This window comes from Triturus cristatus, chromosome 3_1 (genome assembly GCF_964204655.1).
Source record: "Triturus cristatus chromosome 3_1, aTriCri1.1, whole genome shotgun sequence".
Lineage (NCBI taxonomy): Eukaryota > Metazoa > Chordata > Amphibia > Caudata > Salamandridae > Triturus > Triturus cristatus.
In genome coordinates this window covers 428609073-428630827 of record NC_140583.1, presented here as the reverse complement: position 1 = coordinate 428630827, position 21755 = coordinate 428609073, and the positions used below count along the sequence as shown (strand labels likewise).

At 43.7% G+C, this 21755-nt stretch overlaps 1 protein-coding gene across 2 annotated transcripts in view; it reads left to right on the top strand.

The window, feature by feature from the left end:
- CEP152 (centrosomal protein 152) overlaps positions 1–21755 on the top strand; it is a 725831-nt gene that overhangs the window by 307258 nt on the left and 396818 nt on the right. For both annotated transcript variants that reach the window (XM_085644215.1, XM_085644214.1), the window contains exon 15: positions 12854–12984. In XM_085644215.1, the coding sequence (XP_085500341.1) occupies positions 12854–12984 (131 nt within the window). The remainder of the gene's footprint in view (positions 1–12853; positions 12985–21755) is intronic.

Here is a 21755-nt window from a genome sequence, read left to right as displayed (position 1 = left end):
GATGCATGAGGACATCAGGACACTTTTGGATCTGGTCAGCAGGACACAAGATTGGAGACTGTAGGGGTGTTTCCTGGTGTCTGGTTTTCTCCTTGCGGTCGAGTGGGGTCGTCGTGAAGATGCTGCAGGCGCCGACACTGGACCTTGGAGGTGACACCCCTCGATGGTTTGGAGGTCAGGATTGCTGGGGGACCACTTCAGGACCGGTGTACCCTCTGGACACATGTCGTGGACGGCGGGTAAAGAGGTAAGTCAAGGAGCAAGGCTTCTTGGTTTCCCAGGATCTTGATCTTCTTTTGTATCCTCGGGAGTCTCAAGTCCTAATTGAAGTGGGGGATCAGTCCTCACTGAGTTTGGAGGTTGGTAAGCCTTTTTGGAGCCGTCGTTTTCTTCACAATGGATTCAAATCTGAGGCAGTCCAGTAGGGCTGGGGCCAAGTCAGTTGGGCATGGAGTCTTCACTGCTGCAACGTCTTCGGGGTCTAATCTTCGCAGGTCGTCAAATCTAAAATTCTGGGTCCAGATCTGCCCCCTAAATACTGTATTTAGAGGGCGTTTTTAGGGGTCTCGAGGTAGTAGCCAATGTTTTTCTGTCCCTAGGGTGGCTACATCCTTAGTGTGCTCAGTTAAACCATTATGGTGCTAGGAAACATGAAGTGACCAGTTTCTAGACCATATACTCAGTATGGCTTTACTGTGCACTTATGAAATCTAAGAATGGCATTAGATATTATAGGGGCCTGTATGCTTATACAAATAGGTCCTCACATGAGGTATAGTGCACCTTGGCTTAAGGGTAACTTACCTAGGCCTCATGCAGTGCTGAGATGGCATGGCAGACGGGGATGAGTGCCATTTAGACTCTCTGCATTTAGCTGCACCACAACACACAGGCTGCAGTGGTGCATGTTTGTTGTGAGTGGTCCCCGAGGGTGGCATAATACATGTGTAGCCCTCCGAGGCCTTTCCCTGTCTACTGTGCCCTTGGTACCATAGGTAACCCTTACAAAGGACTTACAGGTAGGGCAGGGTTGTGCTACTTGTGTAAACAATTGTACAGGTTAGGGAAAGAACATAAGCCCTGGGAACCTGATTGGCAGGGACCCAGGGCACACTCAGTTAAAGTGCATCCGGAATGTGCCAAAAAGTTAGGGTCAGCCATGCATAAAGGGCACTTTCTCACATTGGCGATTAATGTTCTTATTACCGATGGTTACATTTAGTCAGTCAGTCAGTCAAAGTACTTTATTTCGATAAATAAATATCATAAAAAGGCATAGAAACAGTACAATCGATATTACATAAACTCTAAAATTCATATTATCTAAAATGTTTAAGAGAGGGGTCAGTAAAATAAAAACATCATAAAAGCATCATTTAACATAAAACATTAATGTTCTCCCAAATACACCAATGTTACATTTCATATAGACAATTAAATAGTTGACCAATACATTATATTTAAAAGATCTGATTAATAGCAAACTTCGTTTTCTTAGCCCTGACAGCGCCCACTAAAAAACTGGCAACGTGGAACATAATCCTGGGGGTCTGCAGTAACTGTAAATACAAAAGGGCCGGTTTGACTTGTATGAACCCCGCCTCCTTTAAAATTGGGAACAAATATTTCTTTCTTAAAGCCGTGTAATGATCACAGAACATCAGGAAGTGCATTGTGTTCTGGATCGAAAAATCATCACAGTTACACGGCGTTCCATTTTCTGGGGGACACCAAGTTTGGAAGTGACCAAGAGTCAGATGAATCAGGTTGAACCGAAAACGTGTAAGTAGAAACCGGTGAAAAGGTTGATTAACAATGGACAGATATAATTCCGGCCCCGCATGGGTGCTCAAAATAATACTGGCCCGCACCGAGGGTTTCTTGTATTCTACTTGTTCTCTTTCTAAACATAACAGATCTTTCAACATACTTTTGATCAGGCCAATATCTTTGACTGTAATTGCTTCCGGGGAATAAAAAAGATCCAGTCTCCCCACTCTATCAAGGCAGTTTTTGATATAGACTAGCCATGCTATTTTATTTACTTTGTCCAGCTGCAGGCAATCTTTTAGAATGGAATGGTTGAGCGGAATTTCTTGGTTCAACCAAGTCTTAAGCCAGGCTAGAACAGGGGCCAGTTTAATCAAGTCAGAGATGTAACCCACACCCAGTTCAGTATGAACGATATGTGTGGAAGTAGACTGAGGGAGAGAGAGAACCGATCTTAAAAATTTGTTTTCCGTAATCTGTATACTCTCCACAGAGCAATGGCCCCATAACGCACTTCCGTACGTTGCCACTGTAAGGCATTTTGCTTCATAAATTTTTAACAGAGTAACAATTGGCCTAGCACCCAATTTGTTCATAAAACCCCGAACAGCAGAGGATGACTTTACTAGTGCGACATTTCTATTTTTTATCTGGGGGCCCCAAGTGCCTTTCTCATCAAAGGTAATCCCTAGGTATGGAAATGTTGTTACTCTAAGCAATTCTTGCTTCCCACAGGTAAAAGTTTTGGGGGGTTTATTGTTATTACCCTTACCCATGGTCATAACCTGAGATTTTTTAGCATTGATCTTTAAATCCAAAGAGGTCATAAAGATCTCAAAGGCGTCCAGCAATCGTTGGAGGCCAACCCCAGTACGAGAGAGCAGGACCGCATCATCAGCGTATAGGAGAACCGGGATGCCAAGCTTTCCTATCCGTGGGATGTCCTGAGAAGCATCTTTTAATGTAGATTCCAGGGCATTTATGTAAATAGTAAAAAGAAGGGGAGCCAGGATGCATCCCTGCCTAACTCCCCTTTCTGAGTTAAAATGGCTAGTACATCGCCCCGCAGAGGTAACTCTAACTGCAGCTATTAAGTCAGTATGTAGATCAGCTAGGAGGTTAACTAGAGCCTTGTCCAAACCCAAGTCAAGTAAAATTTTCCACAGTTTAGATCGATTGACAAGGTCAAAGGCTGACGAGAGGTCCATGAACCCCAAATACATGGACCCCTCCTTCGCCTTCGTGTATTTCTCTATTAATAAATACAAGTTTAGGCCTTGATCTATAGTGCCTCTTTTCTGTATAAAACCATATTGTACATCTGCAAGGACCCCTTTCTCTGTGAGCCAGTCATTTAGTTTAGTTAGAATAACACGACCCAAAATTTTCACAGATGAATCGATCAATGAGATCGGCCTATAACAGGAGGGGTCTTGCCTATTACCTTTTTTGAACACTGGAATAATAATAGATTTCTTCCAGGAAGACGGGATTTTATCAGATGCGAGAGTATTAAAAACCTTACATAAAACCTTAGACCAAAATTTAGGAAAACTTTTAAAAACGTCCCCTGGTACCCCATCTGGGCCCGGTGCTTTGTTTTTAATGGTCTGATCTATAGCCATTTCTACTTCTCTATCTTCAAATATCACTACATCCTTGATAGGGCGGGGTTCTCGGCCTTCGTCTTCTATAATTCTGTCATCGGGGCCAACAATCGAGTATATCTGGCTAAAATGTTTAGTCCAGCCCTCATCTGGGATATTTGCCTCCAAAGGAGTGTTAGTTTCTCCAGAGAAAAAGGGCTGATTTATTACTTTCCAGAATAAACCACTGTTTTTTAAGGTTTCAGGATCTAGAAGTTGACTCAGGGCGTTATCTTTCAAGGTCTTTTTCCTTTCTAGGATAGTTTTTTTATACACTTTCCTAGCATTTGCGATAACTGCACGATCTTTAGGGGTAGTTTTTAAAGCATTTAATAGTACCCCATGCGCTTTAGAGGATTTTTTGTCAAACCATCTATTGCCCTCTGGTGCCTTCTGGCTGGATTTAACCTGGAGACTACGGTTAATTTCTATACAGATCTGGTCAAATGCCCGTATGACCTCCTTTGGATCAGGGCTTTCCGATAAGCATATAGAGACTTCATCCTCCACTTTAGCTAGGACCTCTTTATGAAATGTTTCAGGGACTATTTTAGTCCACTTCAGTCTTCGATTCTGGTCTTTCACTTTAAGGTTTAAGCCACCACTTATTATTAACGATTTGAGAGAAATTAATTCAGTATTCTTAAAAACAAGAACAACAGGGTTGTGATCACTAAAAACTGACACCTCAGTACGATAATTTAACACATAATTTAACAAAAAGGAGGACAAAAAAATATAATCTATAATAGTACCCTTTTCTCTGCCTTTAAACGTAGGGGACCTATTATACCCATCACCACAACCTGACTCATATAAATTCCATTTTGCAAGAAAAAACTCGAGACTATCACCCTGCCTCGTATGTTCTGGGTGAATAGTTGAGGAGAGGGGGGGGCCTTCATCATCCCCCCTAATGCATGGTAAGGTACATGGGTGTATGTTAAAGTCCCCTAGTAACATTATCTCAAAACTATTTGCATTTCTACCATAGACTGACAAAAATGTGTCCACAACATCCAGGTTTTGACTGGTGCATTCACTAGCATGAGAATTATAAAAATTTATAAAAAGGATCTTGGCCTTGTCATAAGAAGAAAGCTCAACAATTAGACAATTTGCTGAGCCCGAGGGGCACTGAGTGAGGGTGCCTTTAATATCCAATTTGAAAAGACTTAATAGGCCCCCCTTAGGTCTTCCTGCCATACTATTGGTGGCTGGGATACAAAAATGACAATAGCCATCCAACGAAAAACTGTTCTTTAAGTCCCAGGTCTCTTGTAAGGCAATGACATCAAAGGATTTTAGTGTCCTTTCCCATTCGGCTATCCCAGTCTTACTCTTTAGGCCAGCGATGTTCCATGAGGCGATCTTAAGGGACTGTGCTGGAGACTGAGAAGAACTCTCCAAATCAATGGGCAGTCAATCATTTTCCTCCAGAGTAGATAGGGCAGCATACCGATTTTGAAGGGGGATGGTATTAATGAACTCCCCGTTGACCAGCTGAGCACGATTTAAATCCCCACTGACTTGGGACCGGGACATATTCACAGAGATATTCTGGGTACGAGCAACCATCCCTCTACCCTTCTCATATAAAGGATGCCCTTGCACATATAGCGGACGACGTTGGGTATTAACCACCTGATTATAAAAGAAGCCGAGAGGTCTAGCACAAACCGCATTTACTGTGGCTGGCAAGTTAGCAGCTCTGAGGAGAACTGTTGCCACGTGTTGCGGATGTCTAAAGTTTATGATGATACAGTCACCTCCTAGATTTTTAGGGCCATTTCCAACCCAACTAACTCTACGGGTAAATAGGATGTCGTTAGCAAAGGCGCATGGGAATCCACAGTTCTTGTTCAACCACGCAAGTGTCTTGTTTTTAAGAGCATGGTATGTTTCTACCCCTGGGCTATTCATACAAGGGTCATCCTCTGGGACATTTGTTAGAACCACAGTATATGGTGCACACTCTGGCGGAAGATTGATAAAAATATGACTCTTAGAATTGCCTCTTCCCACAGAGAGTGCCCCTCTTGTAGTATCCCCAGTGCTCCTTTGTGTTAATTGTGGTAGACTAGATGTATTTTCAGCACCTGCTGGTGATATGAGCACAACTGGGACATTCGGCACAGGTATGGTTAATGGAGCCTGAGCAATAGGCCCCGTGCTCTCTACCCTGTTACTGACCCTGGGACATATGGCTGGGTCCGCTAGGCAATTAGCCATAGGGCCTGTTGAGACTCGCTGAGGGCCCGAAAAGACAGTGGACCGAGTCAGACAGGATTCGACAAGGCCTTCAAGGCTAGTGACTCTAAGGAGCACCGATTCAACCTTAGCCACCAGGGGACTAATCAATAGTTCCAATTTGGACTCTAGCATTTTGACCAAAAAATCAATTTGGCTTGAGTGTAGGCTCGTACCCTCTATACTATTAATAGGCTCAGTAATATTACCCCTATTTGTAGCTTGGTTAGTTTTTTTAGGCTTCCAACCCCCCACTTTCTTAACAGGCCCCTTCCTACAAGTACGCACAGCTCTCCTATAGGGAGATTGCGTTGGAGAGGACCTTGGTGATGATGTCCGCTCTTGTACTTGACTAGATTCGGGACAACAAGCCTGCTCTGTCACAGGCACATCAGTGTTTAGATCCTGCTCGATATTAGATGTGGTCGGAGCACTATGTATCATTGGTGAGGGGGAAAGACATTGCCTTATTGGTGATGTTACTGGACTAACCCTACTTAATGATAATCTCCTATCATTATTAATTTTGCTAACTACCTTGACAAGATAATTGTCCAATGTCCTTGGGTCCTTGGTAGTGACCATTTTGGAGGACCTCAGCTTAGACATGGTAGTAACAACAGAGACACCAACTAACTGATAAAAAGATCCTCAATGAGTTAGCCGGTACCCAGATAATCAAACGGCCAGGTTTCACTACCTTGAATGTCCGCAACGACAGACCTGTGGCCCAGCCCGGCCTCTTCCGGCCCCGGACGGCCACAGACGGTCCCGCCCTTGTCCCGGGCTTCTGCCCGCGCGCGTCCCGCGACGCGGAGGGAAGCTCGCGCTTTTCAGCGCCTCCTGGCGCGACGGCGGGCGGAAGTGCCCCAGTAGCGCTTGGGAGGCTGGGAAGTGTAGTCCAGTGTTCCAGCAGTGCCGTGAAAGGCAGGCAGCAGCAGCAGGGCTGGCAGCGTGAGTATGAAGAAAGCGCTGCCAGCAAGTCCGGAAATAAATGCGCCCTCCGCCGCCTCTCGTCAGCTCACAGGGTCCCCCACTCCACCGAGGGAAGCTCGCGCTTTTCAGCGCCTCCTGGCGCGACGGCGGGCGGAAGTGCCCCAGTAGCGCTTGGGAGGCTGGGAAGTGTAGTCCAGTGTTCCAGCAGTGCCGTGAAAGGCAGGCAGCAGCAGCAGGGCTGGCAGCGTGAGTATGAAGAAAGCGCTGCCAGCAAGTCCGGAAATAAATGCGCCCTCCGCCACCTCTCGTCAGCTCACAGGGTCCCCCACTCCACCGAGGGAAGCTCGCGCTTTTCAGCGCCTCCTGGCGCGACGGCGGGCGGAAGTGCCCCAGTAGCGCTTGGGAGGCTGGGAAGTGTAGTCCAGTGTTCCAGCAGTGCCGTGAAAGGCAGGCAGCAGCAGCAGGGCTGGCAGCGTGAGTATGAAGAAAGCGCTGCCAGCAAGTCCGGAAATAAATGCGCCCTCCGCCGCCTCTCGTCAGCTCACAGGGTCCCATTTAAAAAATCTCCCTCTTTAGCCTGTGCTATAGCATAGCACATTGCTTTTGGCAGCTGACCCTCACAAATGCAGGGCATCCTGACTAGGGAATTTACATCTGGTGAGTCCCTGACATCCCACTCTGAGGAGGAAATAAGGTCAGTGAGGACGAGAAATCTGCTGTTTTCGAAGGGATTATTGTTGCTGCAAGTGACTCAGCTTCATGCATGAAGCCACCTGTTGCTTCTGGGTAAGAGGATTTCGAGATAAGACAGGGTACATGCTTGAAATTTGCCTCTTGGTAGCAGTATGTGGTGTGCCACCCATGTTCCAGGTCCTTCAACAATCCATTTAGGGTGGCAATCCATTAGGCCCAGCAATTTACTGGTAGCTGTTGATGAGTTGGTACTGATTGGCCAACCTGGAGTTCTGTGATACTAGGTGGCCGTTGATATTTTTGCTACTGTCTTGGAATACCACCAAACAAATTTGGAGGAGGCTCCCGAACCAAACCTGATGGAGAACAATGAGACCTGTGCTGAATCCTTTCCATTATAAGTTGACAGTAGGTACACTTGGCTAGGTATTATCTGGGTCTTCACAGTTGCCGAAAACATTTCACTCCTCCCACTGGTTCTTGAGCATCACAACAGATCTTAAGGTCACGATTTAGCATCCTGGCAAGGCAGCCTCTGTTTTCCATCTGGTAAGTTGAATATCATTAATTGTGTAATGGAAACAGCTGGTACTTAACGCATTCAGAAACAACGGAACTGTGGTTTGAAGCGCTGTTTGAAAGTGAGTTATTCTCCTGCAGTAGATGATCTTGCATCAGAACTCTCTTGGACACTCTTGTATGCATCATAAAAACACTAAATTAAGATTATTGTAGCCTTATTGGATGTTAAAACTTAGGAAACTAACGTCTTTGAGGCATCATTTTGATCCTTCACAGTACCTCAGAGGTCTGTCTCATTTTTAGGTCTCGCCTGACCCAGCGCATGCGCTGGTCTGGCGAGCCCTTATTGAGAGGGCTCCAAAAAGTGCTACCAGGCCAGCCTAGAGCTACAGTGCGCGGGCGCGCGGGCCGTGCTTTGGCGTGATTACTTTCACTTTCGCTTTGATGTTTGATCGTGATCGATCGCGATCACTTTCGCGGCCGCACGGCCGCTTGGCATAGCCAATAGGTCTCGCTTTTGGGACCTTATAAGTATTTAGTTATGCAACTGTTGCATTGCTAAACACTTATAAGGTCCCACAGGCGAGACCTATTGGCTATGCCAATGCTTGTTGCCACTTATAACAGAGATTTTAAATTGTAATGTTCCTCAGATATTTTACGAGTTTCTTCCCGGCCATACTCCACCATCTCTTCCACTTATTTTTTTAAAACCTCGTCGGGTCCTCAGGCCACTGTAGTTTAATGTTTACAACAACAAAAAACACTAGACCATCTTTGATTTATTGCCAGGCTTGGGATATCGTAGAAAAAATATGGCACCAGGGAGAACATATGTTCTAATGAAGTTTGTTTTATCCAATCCCTTTTGTGATAGCTGATCATATCTAGGCTATCGTGTTTTAGGTCTAAACTATAATAACTGATAAAACCCAACCAAAAGAGAGACGTCCCTCATCAGTATAAATATATAGACCATGATAAACCTCTACACAATCACAAATTAAAATGCCATTCAAAGAAAGGAAAGCAACAGAGAATGAGTCATTTTATTTCTATCTGAAGTGGCCAACACAATTTAACTTTGTTCTGCAAGGAAGCAGTATGAAAGACAGAGGTAAGATTATTCTGCTCGACTTTGTTGTTTAGGGATGTTACTAAAATATTATTTCTTCTTCTTTTGTTTCCTCAAGTTTTATGTGCTTGGATTAATGGTGCAGGGGTTAGAAGTATGTTTTAGGTCTGATATAATGTTAAAATCATATTTGGTCTTTTGGCAATGTTTAATTCTTCCAGTGATTGGTGAAATGACAGGCCATAATTATTTTGGCCAATATGTACTATCGTAGTTACCCAAAAAGAACAGTTGATGGACAGAATGCAGAGCAATCTCATACATTCTCCCCAGTACAAAGATCTGGGCTTAAATCCATCGTTTTTTTGCTCACCATGCCATTCCAGTTTGAACCCAGCCATATGCAAATCAGTCTTGACCCTGTGCCTCATGGGAACAGTCCAGCCCGAACTGCCAAGCCAGGTCCTCCCTGGACTGGAACCAAGCATCCTAGGACCGGTTTCGGGGATTCACCTCTCATCAGCCAGGATAGCTTGACTCCAGTGGCATGGAAAGCACGAGACCCACATCTGGGCATACCCGTCCCACTCGGGGTGACAAATGCAAAAAGATCAGTTGATGGACAGAATGTAGAACAATGTCAAACATTCACCCCAGTACAGAGACCTGTTAGCCCGAAACCGGTCGCAGGATGCTTGTTTCCGGTCCAGGGAAGACATGGCTTGGCAGTTCGGGCTGGACTGTTCCCATGAGGCATAGGGTCAAAACTGATTTGCATATAGCTGTGTCTGAACTGGGGTGGCAAAGTGAGCTAAAGAATGATGATGTATTCAACCCAGATCTGTGACTGGGGGTGAGTGTTTGAAAAGTTTCAGAACTCCGTCCATCATCTCCTTGTGTTTGCTTTTTTTTGCCCTAAGTTGGCAGGGTATGCCCAGACGAGGGTCCCATGCTCACTTTGCCACTGGATTCAAGCTAGCCTGGCTGAAGAGGGCTGTTAGCCCGAAACTGGCCCCAGGATGCTTGTTTCCGGTTTAGGGAAGACATGGCTTGGCAGTTCGGGCTGGACTGTTCCCATGAGGCACAGGGTGAAGACTGATTTGCATATAGCTGTGTCTGAACTGGGGTGGCAAAGTGAGCTAAACAATGATGATGGATTTAACCCAGATCTGTGACTGGGGTTAGTGTTTGAAAAGTTTCAGCACTCCGTCCATCATCCCCTTGTGTCTGCTATCGTATTTATCCACCTTCACATAATTAGTAAAATGCTTTGATACATCAGCCCCTTTTTCTAACAACTCAATATTGATAGCAAGTTACCTGACAAAAATGTCAGGCTGTAAACATTCCCGTCTTTATGCGCAAAGTTTTACTCCTTTACACCCTTCCCACTGCCCGTCTCCGTATCAACGGTCCAATATCTGATCCTATTTCCATCGGGCGAGGCACCCGTCGGGGTGCCCGCTGTCACCTATGCTTTTCGCCATCGCGATTGAAACTCTTGCGGCTAGACTCCGACAACATCACACCCAGAGAGGCATCAGCTTCGCGGCTCGCGCCCTTCTAGTCTCCATGTACGCGGACGATGTCACTCTAAATGTCCGCAACCCCCAGGAAAACCTCAGCCCCCTGCTGCGCCAGGTTATACGGTTTGGGGGATACTCTGGCATACAGGTGAATTGGAATAAGTCTGTGCTTTTCCCTCTCACTGATGCCACAACGCCTTTTACCCCGGACTACCCCTTCATGTGGGTGTCGGGCCCCACTCGTTACTTAGGTATCTGGCTGAGCAGGGACGTGGACGAACTCTGGAGAGCAAACTTTGGCCGTGCTATGGACTGGTTTGAGTCCAAGATTCCCATCTGGAGCCGGCTGCCTTTGTCTTTGGCTGGTCGAATAGCAATCGGCAAGATGATTGTGCTCCCAAAATTTTTATATTTATTCGTCAACATACCCAACTTCCTCACTGCCCACTTCTTCCGCAAAGTCCGCTCCTTGCTCATCTCTCTGGTCTGGGCTGGCAGACATCCCAGGATCGCATATAGCATTCTCACTCTTCAGATGTCGTGCAGCGCTCTTGGTGCCCCAGATTTTAAACTCTAGGCTCTCTGCGCTCAGGCCTTCTTTTTTCCTTTTGTGGCTCAATCCCACTCCTTTCCAGCCACATGTTGCGGTGGAAGCCGATCTTGCTGCCCCGTGGCCTCTTATGACCGCCCTGTTCGCCCAAGCGTAACTCCCACGCACTGAGATTGATACAGTCGAGACCATGCGCTGGGCCTGGGAGGGGCTCCGCCGATTTTTCCCGTGCCGATATGCTTTCTGCGAATAAGGTGCCAATCGCTCATCACTCAGCTTTTCTTCCTCTGCAGACTTCTGGGATGGTTAAACACGCCACTCGCTTAGGGCTGACTACAGTTGCGGATCTCTATCCGGAGAACACATTCTTCTCTCTCGCTGCTGATTCTGGTTCTATAGATACCTTACTCCATTACCAACTCAGGGCTGTCTGCAGGGAGCTGCATTCCTCGTTTCCCCAGCCTCCTCCCTCGATGACCACTCTTGACTTCCTTTATTCATCCACCTCCCTTTGGAAACTAGTGACTAAATTGTACGCCTTTACACTGGCAGCCTCCCACATTTCCACTTACCGGGCGCGCGTGGCATGGGGTGAGGACCCTGGTATGGAAATTTCTCAAGTTGACTTGCTTTATTGTTGCAATCAGATTAAGTGCTTGTCCCCAAATTATCGTCTGCGCCTTATACACTTTATATATTTACATAGGCTTTACCGGACTCCCGTTCATCTGCACAAGATGGGAGTTCTTCCCAGTGATAGATGCCTGCGCTGCTCTGCACCTGCGGTGGACTTCTCCCACCTTGCCTGGCTGTACCCCCAGGTCTCCGCTTACTGGCGTGAGGTCTGTGCCGCTATTTCTGAGATCACTTTGTCACCGGTCCAGCCCGATCCTCTGCTTTGCCTCTTAGGCTTTGTTAAATTTAGCCCAGATGCCTCCCGCCGCTTGATCGCCATGCTTCTGGTCCTTGCGTGGCGTAGGGTCTCTATGTGCTGGGGCCGCAAATCCACGGTCAAGTTCGCCCTTTGGCTTGAGAATGCATCGCGCACCAGACTCTCCTGTCCGAATTCTGGGACCTAATGCCAGCTAGATTCCGTCTAATTGACATATGGGGCCCCCTTGTGTCTTACCTCCTAAGCCGTAATTCTCAGAGTCCAGTGACCTCTCCCGCGCTCCCCATCGGCGCGGCGGCCGCCGGTGAAGGTCATTGAGTAGCTCGTCCCCTGCCCTTACTCGACCCCCTCCCCCCCAGCAGGTACCGTCTCTTCCCCTCGTACACAGTGCCTCTGATGGTCAATCGGCCCACTGTCCTGATGCTCTTACACTATATCTGTTACGCTTTGCTTTTTCAACTATATGTACTCTTGGTTAACCTCGCTGAATTTGATTGTATTCATGTACATGGTGCTCTGATTTGGTGCAATTTTGTAACTTGCTATGCAGTTTTGTTCAATAAGGGTTTTTGAAAATCAAAAAAAAAAAAAAAAAAAAGGTTTCAGGTGCCTTAGTATGTAGTGCTACACATTAATCTAGTGTAGCTCAAAATGTTAAATGTTACAGAAAGGACTATGCTGTTGACAAAGGCAGGAAATACCATTTTTGTCACATTAAAACTGTGCCAAATAGACATTGATGGATGGAAATTGATCATTGCTCTGCAGAAAAGGCTTATACTTTGCCCAGCATATACACTGCCCACCACAATGCTGAAAATATTAAGCTCGTTTTGTGTCCCTTTCAAAGTAGGGTTAATGCTGCTTCCTCCTTGTGCTGATGTACATTCCCTTTTCTCTTCCTTTCCATGCCTCAGGAAAAGTGTTCAGTGTATATACACTGTGAGGTTTTTTTCGCAGTTTCAGTTGATTAATGCATCACTTTTTTACTAGAAACATTTGAGTAGTATTGAAGATTTAACTCAAAAGGAGGAAATCCTGAAGAGCAAGAATCAAGAGTTATGCAATGAAATGAGACAAATGATAGAAGATTTTGACCATGACAAGCAAGAAGCTATTGACAGGTAACATTTCCATGTTTATTTACTAAGCAGTAAAAACTAAATTTTGTTTTTGCACAGTGAAATGTTGCATTAATCTCGCTTTCTGATCATTTTCTTACTACTTTATAATAACAAAAAGAAAACCAATCCAACCTGTTTATACTTTTAGCAATGCTATGAGGAGCTAAAATATAATTCGGATTTCATAGCGGGAAATTTTAGTTTATATCTTCAATGAATAAATCTATTCAGTATTTGTGTACATCTTTCCTGGTATTATACTGTGAGTATGATTGGGAAAAAACACTTTAAAAAACTGCTTTTTTCTTCTTGAGATGCTCCTACATATTTATTAGCACTGCATATCTTCCCCTATGTGCACAAACTCTAAATGCTTTTTCAATAGCGAGATATTATGTTCAAACATAGCCTGCTTTAGCTGTCTGTTGGACAGACCTGTTGTTTCCAGCACTCCTAGACTTTATACATAGGGCTTCGTCTCAATGACTTGTTCATGATTGGATGGCTTTGTTTATCCGTCTCGTTTCTCTCTACTGGATTCAATGTCTTCACTTCCCTTTTCTTGTGTTTCTTTTGACCATGAGCATTTAAATCTCACAGTCCTCTGATTGGTTGACCTTTTGTATTCTTTCACTGCTGATATGCTTTTCATTCAGGGAACTATGTATTTTCCTTTAAGCACTCTATGGGAGTAAATGTGTTTTCTTGCTTTCTCACTGTGTGCTGCTCCCCTCTTTACTTTGTTCCCACCCTCCTCACCTTTCATGTTGCTTCTCCTGCCCCCCCATTCAATTTTCTTTTCTAAATAGTCAAACCCCCTGCTTCTCCATTGCTCCCCATCCCTCCTCACTTTCTGTCCCATCATCCCCACTCTTCCTCAACTTTATTTTCTTTTGTAAACATTTTTGTGTGTGTACACTGCGTTGTCGGCTGGCATCCTTCTTAAAATGGGTTTTTACCTATATCAAAAAAGCCACTATCCCTGCAGCAACGATATTGTTTTTATTAATTTAACAATCCCATTCAAAGATGGCTATTGCAAATTGAATCAGTTTGTTAAAATAATCTAAATGCATTCAAAGATTGCCGCTGTGCTCCAACACAGACCTCTTTGTACGTGTTTGTTAAAATATTACAGATGATTTCAGATGGCTGCTATGGATGCTCGCACATCTGTGGTGCCCAGGCTGTCTAACACAAAAAACATTGGCAAAGCCTGGAAGTGTCACTGCCAGCTCTTATTAGCTTTGGTAAATTTTTTCTTAAAATGGCCACCTCAAACCTCAGGAGAGAAACAAAGTAGAACAAGCTGGTGGTCTGAAATTGACAAAAATGACACCACACTTTAAGGCATTCAAACATTCCCTGGAATCCCAAATTTGTCTTTCGTTTAGGGGAACAGTTCCTAGTTTACAGGACGATGAAGGAGGGTTGTTAATAACGAAGAACTAAGAGGTATCTTCTTCTTCATAAAGGAATTATTTTATTGATGCATATAATAGTGAATAAAAGGGCAAGCTCTCTCTCAGTTAACTCTTAATCAAAGAGAATTGAGAAAGGCAGATGGACCTCCTTAGAGCGGATATAGCCACTGTACCTCTAATAGAATAACCTTAAGGTTTACCAACCAAGGTTCGATACATTTTCTGCTAAGAAGTGGTATTGCAGCAGTCCTTCTTTTTTGCTATGCAATTTGGAAAGGGGTATCCCTATTTAAAGGCCCCCATTTGGTTGATAAAAAGCTACCTAATTTTTATGACCTTTGTCTTCCATGCAATTCATTTCATGTGCCACCATCTCCTCCCTTCCAACCTCTTCATAGTTTTTTTAAGATGCTGGTAAATGGTTTTTAGTTTTGACAGTTGATCACTGTGATTGGTCTTGTGTAAAACTTCTAATACACTGATCCAATGTTTATATTTGTTCCACCAAAATTCTGCAATAAATAAATCGCACTAGGGCCTAGGAAATAGGTTTGATTACCCAATCAGTTTGTTCCACGTACAGACCTCCAGTTAGCAAGAGACTAGCTTTCAAAACTATCCATTGCATAAGATTAAGGGAAGAGACTCCTGTATTCATGGCTCTCTATTCGAACTTTTCTTCCTATTGCAGCCAGCTTACTAATGAATTTGATTTGAAAATCAAATTGAGCCTCTAAAGTGGGAGAGGATTTGAGGATCTAGCATCTCATGCTTCAGAATGCATTACTGGCAGCTTGAAATCTGTTACGGAAAATTTGGTAAGCTCCCAAAGGACCATTTTTTGCACAGGATAGATCACCTTATTTTGTACAGCTGTTGAGTTCAAGAGTAAGATATCCATCCAGATATTAATAAATATCTAAAAATGTGGATGGTAAAAATATTAGCTAGATTTTCGAGGAAATACTTTTTTTGTTCCTGACACCTGGACAAATTTAGTCCATTCTTCGTTTAACAGTTCATTGTTCTACAAGCAATGGTGCCCTTCCCCTACCGTCATTTTCGCTGAACTCTTGGGTTTGACCAGGAGATTAGCTAAATGTTCATAAGTCTAATTCTGAAATGGGTTGACCAATTGTTTCTTAGAAAGTAGTGAATGCATAGACGGTTTCAAAATGTGAACTTCACATATGAAGGTATCAACAAGATTAGTAATCATGCATTAATTAAGTGAACTGTATATTTGTTCTATAAAGTCTGCACTACATATAGAGGATATAGGCCCAAAAATTTAGATTAAATACAATTTGAGAAATATGTCTCATCACCAAAGAAGATTCAAACCAATTTTACTGATGTTGAACCACTGTTTTCAAGTTTTGCTTTTATTGAGACTTGGACATTTTATTTTCTCGTGTTCATCTGTTGGTGAAACATTTGATGATATAAACTCTCCGTTAATAAAACTTTGCTGCAAATTAAGTCCCTGACTGAGTATGAAGATCCCAACCAGAGCCGTAAATAAGAGGAGATGAGCTTTATGGTTATATTTACTATGGAAGGAAGCTCACAGAAAATCAAAGACCTCATTTATGTCTGTTGGGCCAAGTTAATTTTAGAAGCATTTTTCACTATAATGAGATGTTCTGAACAAGCAGTAGCAGCAAGGTGGAGATATGTGTTCATTATACAAGATGGATGTACTCTACTGCGTAAAGATTTATATGGCTACCACCAAGGCATTAATGCATACGTTGTTTATTCAGGACTGGTGTATATATAGAGTGATGTCAGTTTCATTTTAGCATATTTTTGTGAGATTTCTCTAGATTACAAGGCAACAATGAAGAAGCTTCTCACCATTTCAGAAGTCTGCACCCCCTTATTTTTTGTGTTGTTCATGTTTAAATTTAGACATTGTCGATCCCTCGTGGCTACTATTAGTTTTGGGATGTATTCAAAGAAAGATGACATAACTTGAGAATGAGGTAAGACGTTAAGGTTGACTGAGCTGGTGTCTGCTGTTGTCCGAGAGCCACATCCCGTGCCCTAGTATTCAAAAGCAATGGCCTAGCCCCGTACCACACAGCACGGATCCTCTACTATGCTCTACTTGACTAAGGGGCATATGTATGAAGCCCATTTCCTGTTCGCAAACGGGCCGATTCTCAGAATTGGCCCGTTTGCGAACGGGAAAAAGCCTTTTGGGATGTATCATCCCAAAAGGCCCCCGCAAAATAGAGAATCGCAAATTTTGCGATTCCTTATTTTGCAAAACCATTTAAGGAATCGCAAATTGCGATTCCTTAAATGCGATGTAAAAGCACCCAAGTTGTGCGATTTCTCCTTAAGAAATCGCATTTGTTAAATTTAAATTATTTTATTTTTCACGGTCAAGCACAATGAAAAAATTCACGTCACAGTGATGCGTATTATCATTTACGTTACATGTTCAAATAATCACAATATCGTAACAGAACATCAGATCTCGCAGCATCCAAATATTACAGATTCCAATGGTATACAGATAAGAGGTTCTATCTAAAAGCCCAAGTATCTGGTATACTGGGCTATAGGAGAGAATCATATGCTGTGCGATTACATAGCCATTGCATGGTCACGATCAATCTTCAACATGCATAGATTCTAGACATTTTACTAGTGGTTCCCAGAAATTCCTTGGACGGGAAGCTTGTGGTAGCTCCTCTGCATATGTTTCCAACTGTGTTTTACAATATACCAGATCTTCAATCCAGTATTTACATTTTGGTGTAGCCCTACCACTCCATTTCATTGCTAAACGCCTCTTTGCTAGCAGAAGTGCTATTGTGAGGAATTTACGTCTACAAGCTAATTTGATCTTATACATGCCTAGTAAACACGTTTGGGATGTATTAGGTATCATTTCTGCCAACATGGTAGTGAGTGTAGTAGCTACCTCTGCCCAGTAGGAGTGAAGTTGCTGGGACGACCAGGCCACATGTAAGAAGTCCGCAGCCAAATCTCTGCATCTGTGGCATTTGTCATCATCCCTCAGCCCATATTTATGGAGTTGTGCAGGCGTGTAGTACACTTGATGTAGAAACTTGAAGTGTATTATTTTCAGTTTGCAGTTAGAAGTTAGTATTTGCAGTTGTGTACAACTGTAATCCCATTGCTCGGTAGTGATACTTACACCCAATGTGTCTTCCCATCTCGTTTTTGGTCTATCCTGAGCATTGAATTGTTCCCATTGAGCCGCATTATACAGTTTCGTAACTAGGCCCTTTCGCGTTGGGAACATCAGCAGGATCTGCAGCGCGTTAAGTGTCAGTGATTCATCAGGGAATGTAGGATACAGATCTTTGATTGCCGCTCGCAGTCTCATGTATGCAAAAGTTTTCAATAGGGTATGATGTGTACTTAGTGTGATATCATTATGCGATATAAATGTCCCATATGGAAAAATATCCCCTATTTTACAAAATCCCATCTCGTTTGGTAACCGCAGCATTTTTGTTTCTTGTGTCACTGCAAGTTGTGGGTGATGGGTCAACAGGAGTGCTGGCGCGTACGTGGGGAGTTTGTGCGTGCGTTTAGCTAGCGTATACCAGGCTTTGGAGGTACAATTCGCTGGGTAAATCCCTGCGGGTTGAATGTGCCTTATTGGTGATGAGATAAGCGTGATAAGTGGAGTAGGGAGCAAGCCCTCATGTTCCACCACAATGTGTAGTATACGTCCATGTGGGTGTAACCAATAATGGGAATATTGCGCCAGTTGAAGGTCTGGAGCCCCAAAAAATCCCCACATGTATGGCTTAGTGAGTTCTTTCCAGCCAACACGTGCATGCTTTCCCGCCCATGTCAGTCTAAGCAAGGCAGTACAGAGTTTGGCAAAGAGCACCTGCGGTATCCATATTGGTATATTCATAAATAAATAAAGAAACCTCGGTAACACTACCATTTTTTGTATAGCTATTCTATCAGCGATTGACAGTGGGAGGTGAATCCATCTGTCAATCTGATCCTCTAGTTTAGTTAACGCTTTTCCATAGTTCTCTCTTAGAACCAAGTCTGAGTCTCGGTGTATCCAGACCCCTAAGTATTTCACTGGGTCTGTGCGCCATTGTAGCGGATAATCAATCGTTGGTTGGGTCGAGACCGGAGAAATATTCGAATCCGATGCATTCTCGGATGAGTTTGTTGAGATTTTCATCTGGCTGTAGAGGACCATATCATCAGCATAGAGAGAGTTTGTTATGGGTCGTAAATGAAATTGTAAGGCTGTGTCCGCAAGAAATCGCAAATTACCACCAACTTGTAGTTGGTGGTAATTTGCGATTTCTTTGAAAAATGCACTTTTTTGCATTTTTCAAAGTGCCATGTGGCGCACAAACATGCCCTTAGGGCATGTATGTGTGCTACATGTGCGCACATTTCAGTGGTGCAACAGGGTGTCCTTTTGACACCCTGGCACCCTTGAAATTGCATTCTCAATTTGCGATTCTCTAATTGAGAATCGCAAAGGAATGAATGGGGAGGTATTCCTTAATTGCGAATCGCAATTTGCGATTAGCAATTAAGGAATATATAGGATTCGCAAAATTATTTGCAAATCCTACATACATCGCGTTTTGCGATTCTCAAATAGCATTTTGCAAAAAATAGCTATTTGAGAATCGCAAAAGAACATTTTGATTCATATTGGCCCCAAGTTCTGCAAACATTTGTCTGCTCACTGACTTCATCGCCACCCCCACACAAAGACCTGCTATCACTCATTCTACCCACTTATCTCTTTCTACTGGAAATTGAGCACTTCTAGACCCCAATATATTTCCAGCTGACTCTTTTAAGTAGGTCTTCTAAAAACCACCTAAAAAACCAGGAGTATCACAAATACTGTCTAAATGTCATGTCTACTTGAGTCTCTCTTCAAGTTCAACCTATGTAACTTTACCTTTAAATTAAATATATTTTTGTGCTCTTCATTCATTTTCCTATACAATGGCATCACTGCCCAGACCTCAATTATAAGCCTATAGACAACTTTAGCTTCCTGGAAGAATGCTTGTCATTAATTCTTCAAAAAAGTACAGTAAGAAATACAGATCAAGAAAGTGGACTTTAGATCATTCCCCGTTTCATCTGTTTTTCATTGTTTGCCAATGCTTGAATGGGCTGTCCCATCAATATTATGGCATATATTGGATGTTTTACTTTTGTGTTCTCATTTGTTTTTGGTGGTAGGGCATCATGTAGTCCTTTTGTTAGGTAAAGAATTTTGTTGAACAAACAAACATGCACCAAGGAGAGAGAAGAGGAAAATTAATGTTTTTAAATCGTTCATGAACCATGCAGTGTTCTTGATGCTTTAACACAACAACATTGTGTTTGAGAGCTGAACAAGCAACGCGGAGGAAATGAGGAGTGGAGAGTTCTTGACTGAATTTGTTCTGAAGATAGAGTGGCTCTTGCAATATAGCACCTGACCAAACATAGCATTTTAAATTCCACCCAGCCCAGAACACCCTATTTCAATAATGAAATGCAGTGCTATGTAAATAAACATTTGGCAAAAGTGCATAAAATACATAACTATCTCTATACGTTGTTCTTTAGCTGCACACTGAATTGCGACCATTAAACCTCCCCTCAGTGGACGAGGTGGTCTTCACTTCATCTTTGTTAAAGCTGCATTTCGTAATCGTTTTCTTGTTATTAGTTTGAATTTAGAAGAGAGGGGTTTAGCTGCTTTTTTATGACTCTGTCTCTGGTTGACTGAACCCTGTGAGCTCCTTGTATATCAAACCTGCCCCAAACTATTCATCTCTGGAGTAAGTGAGAAGCAGTAGTACAGAATACCCTCAGCTTCCCAATCAGTACAGATTCCATCAAAGTGAGAGGGCTTTCCTATGTTATTCATCTCTTGAAGATTCTGGTCATCATTCAAAATATAGGGATCTAGAGGGAAGTCTGTCCTGAAGAAGCCCAGAGCCCATATGGGGCAGTTGATGGGGCTGAAACATGTTGACATTTGATGTTTAAGCCATAATATACCCTGGTAACATCTTCCCATAATTGTTTAGGTCGAGCATTCAAGACCTCTCGTATATACTTATGTGTATGTACTTTGTGGGCTCTGGAGATCAGCCGTAGGGACTTCCTTTTTTTAAATTTTTCTGGCAACTGCCTCTATTTAACTTTCTTGATGGAAAATGACCAGCAGAGGTCTGTAAAATACCAGAATCACTTTAGCATTCTCTATATTCCAGTCCATAAAAATAATCTTCCATGAGCACCCGTAGACAATAATATTATTTTCAAATCTTGTATTTTCAGTGATATGACCACCGAAGGCCCTGATTTTATTTTAAAAACAGAGCTTTGGACTATATCATTTCCCACTGAAAGGCAATATTTCTCGCCATGGTGTTCCCATACATGGCGTGTCACGCAGTTTGGTGTTTACTTTCCCTCCATGTTAAAGAACAGTAGATGTTTCAGCACCCAGGTTAATGTGCTGCTAAATACATTAAAGGTCCCAAAGGCGAGACCGATTGCTTTTCAAATGCTTGTTTTAACCTTGCCAAAGGTATCCACAATAAACTATCTAACCAACCATAATCTAAGAAACCTACAGGCAATTTTAACCAGAGATGCCTCCATTGTAAGAGCCTGCTTACAAATTGCATTGAGCTCTCCCACTCACACTGGGTGCAGTTGGTGGGTATCTGATGATGAAGCATGCCACTGGTGGTACCAGTGGATGAGGATGCTTTTATATAATCTTCAAGATTCTAGGGCACTGCTCTTAGAAAGGGTGCACCATCAGTGGGCTTGGACTTGAACTGTGGGTCTCGAGTCTCTGGTGTAGAGGCTGTTTTTCATATCTGGTGGTTTGCTTGCATTGGGGACTCTCACTTTTTAGGTTGACCTGGAGATTGGGACAGAAGAGAACAACAGGGCTACTCTTGAGATGGCCTCTCTGGTGCTGACCCCCCAGGTAGGTAGGTAGGCCGGTCTTGGCGGTGTTGGTGTCTGGGTTGGACACTAAACAAGCCTTGGCTGCCGCAAGGGCTCTGGTACCCAGGGTATTCGTGCTGGGCTGATCCTTGGGGGTCCTGGCTTCTCCAACCTTGGTTGGGTGACGTTTCTGACCTCCTGGAGCACAGTGACCACCTCCTGGGCGGCTGCTGCGTCGGTGGACCCGGGAGACAGCTGATCGGTTTGCGGGGTCAATGCAGTTGGTGCCTGAAAGCTGTGGGAAGTGGCTCCTCCACTTTAAGGGAGTTGCTGGCTAGTTGGCGAAGTGCTGGTAGTCCTCTGGGGCTTTGGGAGGATAAACAGCTGCAGGATGAGTCGGGT